This window comes from Salvelinus alpinus, chromosome 7 (genome assembly GCF_045679555.1).
Source record: "Salvelinus alpinus chromosome 7, SLU_Salpinus.1, whole genome shotgun sequence".
NCBI classification, from domain to species: Eukaryota; Metazoa; Chordata; class Actinopteri; order Salmoniformes; family Salmonidae; genus Salvelinus; species Salvelinus alpinus.
The window spans coordinates 54,091,030-54,099,370 of NC_092092.1; the positions used below are offsets into that span (position 1 = coordinate 54,091,030).

General features: G+C 42.4%; 2 protein-coding genes across 15 annotated transcripts in view; both read right to left on the reverse strand.

The window, feature by feature from the left end:
• LOC139581234 (catenin delta-1-like) overlaps positions 1-2,782 on the reverse strand; it is a 32,633-nt gene extending 29,851 nt beyond the window's left edge. For 12 of the 14 annotated variants that reach the window (XM_071410785.1, XM_071410778.1, XM_071410784.1 and 9 more), the window contains exon 1: positions 2,649-2,782. The gene's annotated coding sequence lies outside the window, so the exon portion shown is untranslated. The remainder of the gene's footprint in view (positions 1-2,648) is intronic. The other 2 variants (XM_071410787.1, XM_071410777.1) reach the window with 1 other exon arrangement.
• A 911-nt stretch (positions 2,783-3,693) lies between these two features.
• On the reverse strand, positions 3,694-6,039 carry LOC139581202 (uncharacterized). The gene is made up of 4 exons (XM_071410710.1): positions 5,649-6,039; positions 5,454-5,548; positions 5,268-5,355; positions 3,694-5,172 (listed from the first exon to the last, which is right to left on the reverse strand). Exons 1-4 carry the CDS (start codon positions 5,935-5,937, stop codon positions 4,334-4,336), a joined length of 1,311 nt encoding a protein of 436 aa, XP_071266811.1. The 5' UTR covers positions 5,938-6,039; the 3' UTR covers positions 3,694-4,333.
• Between the last annotated feature and the right edge of the window lie 2,302 nt (positions 6,040-8,341).

The window sequence follows — 8,341 nt, forward strand, 5'->3', positions numbered from 1 at the left end:
TAACAGGCCTTTATCCTCCCCATGTTTACAGATATCTTGTTCGTCTGGGTGGCCTCTTCCTCCCCCTCTTTTGACCAATTCATCTGTTATACTGTAAGTACACACACACGCAGTCGTCCAAGTCTAGGTGAGGGAGGGGTAGAAAGTGGGACAGATGTCAAGGTAATGTGAGCCCATGATCATTATGTTCAGAGGTTAAACTCATCTACATTGGAACCATCACATGTCATCTCTCACACACTTTATTCTGTTTTGTTTGATATTATCCCCATGTTTAAAGGGACATTTCAAAACAATGTCAGCTTCATATCCATCTCTAGCACCACCCTAACATCAACATGTGAAAAGTGCGAGTTTCTATGTTTTGTAGTAAAAACAAAAGAGGCAGATAAGTGTTTACAATGACGCCGGTGTGCATTGTCTGATTTTAACCAATTATGAGTAGGCATTGCCTACTTGATGTCACTGGAAACACTCATCTTCCTCTGTCTTTTACTACAAAACATAGAAACTTGACATTTTCACAAGTTGATGTTCGGCTGGAGATGATGAATATGAAGTTGAAAACGTTTTTTGACTTTATTTCCCTTTAACACGTACCAAGCTTGTCTGGATGGCCTCGTCTACCTCTTCTGGCCAATTAGTATGGATATAATGTTACACACACACAGTTTATTGGTTGTGTGAAAAGTACAGATGCTCATTCTGTTTTTGTTTGACATTAATAGGCCTGGATTATTTGCCTGTTCACTACGGAATTTAAGATATGCACCTACTGTAATGACATCTGCCGTTGCTGCTAATAAATGGCAAAAGACCCACCAAGAATCTGAATGGAAAGTGGTTTGTTGTGCACACATTTATGAACACTTGTAATCTCACCTTTACCTGAGGAGCTATCAGGATGGTTAGCTGCCACCAAACACACTGTGTAGTCTAAGGGGGGGTAAAAGTTTGTTGAGTCTAGCATATATATTTTTTTTTTTACATTTAACCTTTATTTAACTAGGCAAGTCAGTTAAGAATAAATTATTTTTTACAATGACGGCCTACCCCGGCCAAACCCGAACAATCACGGCCGGTTGTGATACAGCCTGGATTCGAACCAGGGTGTCTAGTGACGCCTCGAGCACTGAGATGCAGTGCCTTAGACCACTGAGCCCTATAAGTTGTGGGAGAAGTTGCAAATAGAAATGTCCCCATTAAAAGTCTTTGGCCATTGGAATGCATTGAATTGCTATGGTGTAGAATGTGTCAAAAGGATTCTCAGGTAATCTAGTCTGATGCTGTCTAATGTTCGTTTGATGTCTTTAGCTCGTAGGTTTTAGGAGTGGGCAGAAGAAAAATAATAATGAGTATCTCAAGTCGAACATACATAAGTGTTGATGTTACAAACACACTAAAACCCTAAACGTATTACCACCATGTCAGAAACTAGGGACCTCAGTTAAAATTAATGCAAGTTGGAAACTCGGGATCCGACTCTTCCGCATAGGTTAGCAAGTTGGAAATGTCCGACATGACCACAGATAATTGCATTAGTACGTCAAATATTCATTTTTCAATGATTTCTTGCATACAACATGAAATATGCACATACATTAAAATCCAATTTGTATATTATATATACACACACAAATTATATTTCATTTTAACATCCCCATTATTGTCTAACCACTGGAAAATGTAATGTTTATAGGACATTGCTATCTTGAGATATTTGAGTTTCTGTTTATTCATGAGTCCACCTGTCATTTTGGTGACATTTTTGGAAAAGGCTTTGCCATCGTGACCTGTGCATTATCTCCCGCGACCTTTTGACCCAGAATTCAGACACACAAATTCTAATGTCAGCAATGGTAAGGCCTACTACAGACATTAAACAAAGTGCTTCTGGGAGTATGTTGTATTATTGGGTAGTTCTAAAAGTAATGTTAATTTTACCCTCCCTACCATTAACCAGAAAGCACATTCTTACGAATAATGCTAAAATACTAGCTAAACATGTTATTTTGCTAAAATTGTAAGCGGACAGGTCGATTGAGGCCAGAATAATGAAAAATTCGAACAACAGATCAATCGGTGCATGGCATATTCAGCAAACGATGGCTAGCTAGCTAGTTTAGCTGAAATTTTCAGCTAGCTAACAAAACAATGGAAACGTTAGCTAGATAGTTAGCCAGTTATGAGTTGCAAGGGTGTAGCATGTTTCTAAAACTCTCGAGATAGTTTTGGTTGCTTGACCAGTTAGCTAGCTTGTTTGGCTAACCATTTCTTTGCGCGTAGCCGCGCTAACAGCTTGACGTGGCTAGATTAGCACAAACTAGCTAATGTTAGTTGCTAACACAGCGACGAGTCTTGTGTTTCAATTTAAAACAAACCTTCTGCGCTTGTTAAAATATTTGGTCGCTAGATAACAGGTCGTCCACCTCCACTTGTGGTGGAGACACTGGCCTACTAGACAGGCTTAAAACTGGCTATCCGTGCTGAGCGAAATTTGGGCGTTTTAACCCCACTCACTCACGGGCAGTGGAAAAGTCGTGATCTGTGCCCCAGTTGACCACTCCTTGCCGACGCTGTGGTTTACGAAATAAAGTAAAACTGTCAAATTATCCCATCAATCCGCTTGTATCTTTTCTTTTACTTACCTATATGTCTCGTATTCCCTGTCCCTTCGCAACGTATTTCTTTTCTTCACTTTATCCACCTTTTCTCCTCCTTCTTTCTGGTTTCTCGGTCAAGCTCGGTGGGAGCAAAGATGAATAGATATGGGGGGGGGAGAGGGCGGGCATAACGGTTTGATTTTACCGTAATTACGGATAAGAGTTAGCCGAACAAAATTCCCGTAATGGTGTGTCTTCAGTTGCAGAATGAACATTCAGCATCACACAGCACAATATAAATTAACTTATCCACAAATATCCAATTGAATGAACATAAAAAATTATAATTTATATATATATTCAATTGGGTTGGTTCAAGGGGTATCACATCCGGCCGTGATTGGGAGTCCCATAGGGCAGCGTACAAGTGACCCAGCGTCTTCCGAGTTTGACTGTCATTGTAAATAATAATTTGTTTTTAACTGATTTGCCTAGTCAAATAAAGGTTAAATAAAATAAATGTTGAAGGTTATGTCCCTGGCTTCTCCCCCCAGTCCCCCACCCACCTCTGATGTCATCCCATTGATTGTCTTAGAAAAATAAATAGAAGTTGAACAGTAACCCACAAGAATGCATTGGCATAGTAAACTCTGACACATGCAAACAGAAAACCATAAAACTGGAGTTGAATCATATGCTGCCAATACAGTATTTGTCTAAGTCTCCCTGTATAAGTGGATGACTGCATCAGTAGGCTGTCTGGTGCTGGCACTGTCTGCCTCCTAGTAGGATAATCAGCCGCAATTATGTGGTCCAAATTATACTTTATATACTTCTGATGCTTTAGACAATTGTTTAGATCAAACAGCTGGCAGTCTGCCTCATGCTCTGCTATTTGCCTTAAAAGGACTGTGGAAGCTTTAAGTCAAATGGCCAATTTCCTGAAGAGACCCCCGCGATGGTGAAGAATCTCTAGGTTAAAAACCCAGTGTACAAGATTACAAAGAGAAGATAATGCCGCACTCGAAAAAATTATAAACAACTATGGTGCAGCCAGTGAGTTAGAAAAAAACATTTGTTCATTCATTCCTTAATATCAAAACACCGTTTATTCATTTGGGCCAGAGTAGGCTACTTACTGAAACTATTTGTAGAGTAACTTTCAAGGGGAAATCTGCAGTTGCTACATACATTTTTGACTTATAAATGAATGATATGTACCCATTAATTCTTGAAGAATATAACTTACAAATGCCCCATGAGCTTAGTTCAACTGTCCACCCCATAAGAACACAAAATACAAGCTTGTTTTACTCCAATGTTTGTAAACAAAGTAAATGTAAACTAACACGATACATCCTCAAAACATGGTCAAATTTTGATTTGATGCATGGTCAGTCCTTGCATCCATAGCTCTGTCTATTAATTTTAGGGTGGTTCCATTTCTCCAGCCCCATCTCTCAGGTTTTTTATGAAACAAGGGTGGGGAGTACACTCTGTTATTGTTTCAACAGCTGATTGCCCCTTTAAGTAGTATGTGCATCTAGATCAGAGACATAAACAACAGAAAGGGGGGCAACAGCGGACCAGAGAAAGAGAGAAGAAGATGGGAGACCGGGAGAGAAGAGTCTGGGGCTAAGTGAGACAACAAGAGGAAGACAGTCAGAGAGAGAATGAGAGCTGAAGAAAGAAAGAACCTAAAGCTCCACCGGGGAGGTAATGTTTATGTGTCAGAGTGTCAGCGTCCCTGCCTGCTCTAGGTGTGTGACCATGTGTCTGCGCAGGTTGCTGTGGTTGTTGAATGAGGCGCCACAGTGGGAGCAGCTGTAGGGTTTCTCCCCAGAGTGGGTCCTCAGGTGAATGGTCAGACTGCCTTTCTGGGTGAAGCCCTTCCCACACAGGGAACACATGTACGGTTTCTCCCCTGTGTGGATGCGCATATGGACCCTCAGAGTTGTCTTGTTGACAAACGAGTTCCCGCACAGGTTGCATATGACAGGCGTCTCTCCTGTGTGGACCGCCCGGTGGCGGATCAAGTCAAGCCGGCGAGAGAAGCGCTTCCCACAGTCGCTACAGAGCAACGGCTTGGTACCGTGGGGTACGTGGTGGCGCTGGAACTGGTTTACAAGACCAGGGCGCCTCACAGTCACACCCCCTGTTGCCAAGGTTGTTGTTGGGGTCTTTGGGGTGTTTTCTAGGGAAGCTACCTCGACGATTTTCAGACCCCGTCCTCCTGTATCCCCTGTCGGCTGACCCCCTCTGTCACTTTGCACCCCCCTCATTGGAGGGTTGCCTGGCAGTGGTCCCCCAATAGAATGAGTGTTCAGCTGTATCTGATGATTGACTGTGTGGTCCGGCAGCAGACCAGAGTGTGAGGGCAATCTCTGGGGCTGTTCTGGGGTTCTGAAGAAGGGGTAGTTCTCAGTACTGCTCACGCTGCACAGAGTTCCTTCACCTCGACAATGAGCGCTCATGCTGTAAGGTCCTTCATCGTGACCTAGTCTCTGGGTGGCATGTTCCAGCTGTGGAGTCGCCATAGCAATAGTCTCACCATCAATATCGTCATGACCTACAGGAAACAAAATGATAAAATCATCTGTTAGTTATCTGGCTGTCAATTGTCTATATACCAGTCCATCATCTTCCTCCTCCTCCTCCACACACCTGTGTCTGGCCAACATCCTCCAAAGTCATCCTCAGCTCCCTCCTCCTCCTTTATCAAGATGACATCTGGACTCTCCACAACTGCACACTGAACCATAAAACACACACATTCATTCAAATATGTACATATTTCTAGAGTAGTAGTAGCCTATGTCAGTAATGTGTGATGAGCTATTATTGCCACACCTCTTTTTTGACTGTGGATGGACTCTCCTCTTCCCCTATAGTAATAGAAGCGTCATCCCTGTTGTTAACAGCCGCGTGGCGCTCAGGTGTCTTATCTATGAGTAAGAGCATAGGTCAAAAACCGTTCCACTTCCAACATACTATGATCAATTGACTGGTCGCCCAGCTAGCAGCATTTCGAGAACCTGAACCAACCTGTGAGTTTTGCCCGAGGCTTGCACAAAGTTCTGCCGAAAGAAAAACGACTGCCCCGCGGTGTACTCGCCCGTTGTAGCCGCAGGGAGAAAAGCTCGCTCTTCATCCCTTTCATCTTCATCTTCAGCGCTTCGTTGTCTTTGTAGCTGCGAGAAATCTCCAAGTGTAAATCAGCCGAGCTCTCGGAAAAGAGTTGACTGATCTCGACAACGGCCGCTCTAGCAAGCACGTCCATTATGGAAGCGAGTTGGGTCTGTAAAGACAAATGAGCCTGCATTTTTATTGACATCGATTCCAGTGGCGAGATAAAAGACAGAGGGAGAAATTGGGGAAAAAATCAGATCATTGATCAGACAAGCTGTGACGATTTTGTCAGTGTACACAAAACTACTTCCGGTGAATAAACGCAGTGCTGACCGTAATTATAAGAAGACCTACGCAACTTTTTTGGGGGAGGACCAGCGCCACAGATTTATGCGTACAATGCCTTCAGAAAGAATTCACACCCCTTGACTTTTTCCACGTTTTTTTCTGTTACAGCCTGAATTGAACATTGATTAAATGTAGATTTTTTTCCCACTGGCCTACACACAATACCCACATAATGTCAAAATGAGCCGTGAATTTCAACAACAGATTCAACCACAAAGACCAGGGAGGTTTTCCAATGACTCACAAAGAAGGGCACCTATTGGTAGATGGGTAAATAAACAAAATTTAAAAAGCAGACATTGAATATCCCTTTGAGCATGGTGAAGTTATTAATTACACTTTGGATGGTGCATCAGTCACTACAAACATACAGATGTAGTTCCTAACTCATTTGCTGGAGAGGAAGAAAACCGCTCAGGGATTTCACCATCTGGCCAATGGTGACTTTAAAACAGTTTAATGGCTGTGATAGGAGAAAACTGAGGATAGATCAACAACATTGTAGTTACTCCACAATACTAACATAAATTACAGAGTGAAAAGAAGGAACAGAATAAAAATATTCAAAAAATGAATCCTGCTTGAAATGAGGAACTAAAGTAAAATTGCAAGCAATGTGGCAAAAAAAAGAACTGTTCTAACTACAAAGTGTTATGTTTGAGGCAAATCCAAAACAACCCATCACATCACTAAGTATAACTCTTCATATACTCTCCATGGTGGCGGATGCCTCAAAGTTGGAAGCACAGAATCGTCTAGAATGTCATTGTATGCTGTAGAGTTAAGATTTCCCTTCCCGAACCATGAAAAACAGCACCAGACCATTATTCCTCCTCCACCAAACTTTATTGTTGGCACTATGCATTCGGTTAGGTAGCGTCTCCTGGCACCCGCCAAACCCAAATTCGTCTGTCGGACTGCCAGATGGTGAAGCGTGATTCATCACTCCAGAGAACGTGTTTCCACTGCTCCAGAGTCCAATGGCGGCTAGCTTTACACCACTCCAGCTGGCGCTTGGCATTGCGCATGATGATCTTAGGCTTGTGTGCAGCTGCTCGGCTATGGAAACCCATTTCATGAATCTCCCGACGAACAGTTATTGTGCTGACGTTGCTTCCAGAGGCAGTTTGGAACTCCGTTGTGAGTGTTGCAACCGAAGACAGACGTGCTTCAGCACTTGGCAGTGCCGTTCTGTGAGTTTGTGGGGCCTACTTCGCGGCTGAACCGTTGTTGCTCCTAGACATTTCCATTTTACAATAACAGCCCTTACAATGGACCGGGGCAGCTCTAGGGCAGAAATCTGATGAACTGACTTGTTGGAAAGGTGGCATTCTATGATGGTGCCACGTTGAACGCCAGGTCAGCGGAGTCAATCACCACCTTCCGGAGACACCTGAAACCCCACCTCTTTAAGGAATACCTAGGATAGGATAAAGTAATCCTTCTAACCCCCCCCCCCCCTTAAAAGAGTTAGATGCACTATTGTAAAGTGGTTGTTCCACTGGATATCATAAGGTGAATGCACCAATTTGTAAGTCGCTCTGGATAAGAGCGTCTGCTAAATGACTTAAATGTAATGTAAATGTTGAAAGTCACTGAGCTCTTCAGTAAGGCCATTCTACTGCCAATGTTTGTCTAGGAGATTGCATGGCTGTGTGCTCAATTTTATACACCTGTCAGCAACCGGTGTGGCTGAAATAACCGAATCCACAGATTTTAAGGGGTGTCCACATACTGTTTTATGTAAAGTGTATATTAGTCTTTTATTTTCTATTACATTTTTGACAAATGTTACCATTTTCTTCCACTTTGACATTACAGAGTATTTTGTGTAAATTATTGAATCAAAAATGACAATTAAATATTTTTTGTAACACAACAAAATGTGGAAAAAGTCAAGGGGTGTGAATACTTTCTGAAGGCACTGTGTCTTCAGACTCATCTTTGCTCGTGACTGGAAATTGGAATTCATGATCATTAACTAATTGTAACAGCAAAATGTAGTTAGTCAACGAGTGCAATTTGTATGGACAGGCCCCTCTTCAATCTCTTGCTTTTTGTTGTTGCAAGCATTCTGTCATGGAAAGTTAATATCGCCCTCCTCTGACAAGCAAAGGCAATATCTGATTTATGTGATGTTGGAATGTCACGCCTTGATGGAAAGTCTCATAACTCACAATAACGCTCAGTGAAGGGAATAAGAGTGTAATTGTTATATTCCAAGACCATCTGTTAATGAATATCATCACAATTGTCATAAA

Coding starts and splice junctions, on each gene's coding strand:
- LOC139581202 (XM_071410710.1), bottom strand. CDS start 5,937: ATGTCAATAAAAATGCAGGCTCATTTGTCTTTACAGACCCAACTCGCT. Junction 5,549..5,648: donor GCCTCGGGCAAAACTCACAG/GTTGGTTCAGGT, acceptor TCTTACTCATAG/ATAAGACACCTGAGCGCCAC. Junction 5,356..5,453: donor CATCCACAGTCAAAAAAGAG/GTGTGGCAATAA, acceptor TTTATGGTTCAG/TGTGCAGTTGTGGAGAGTCC.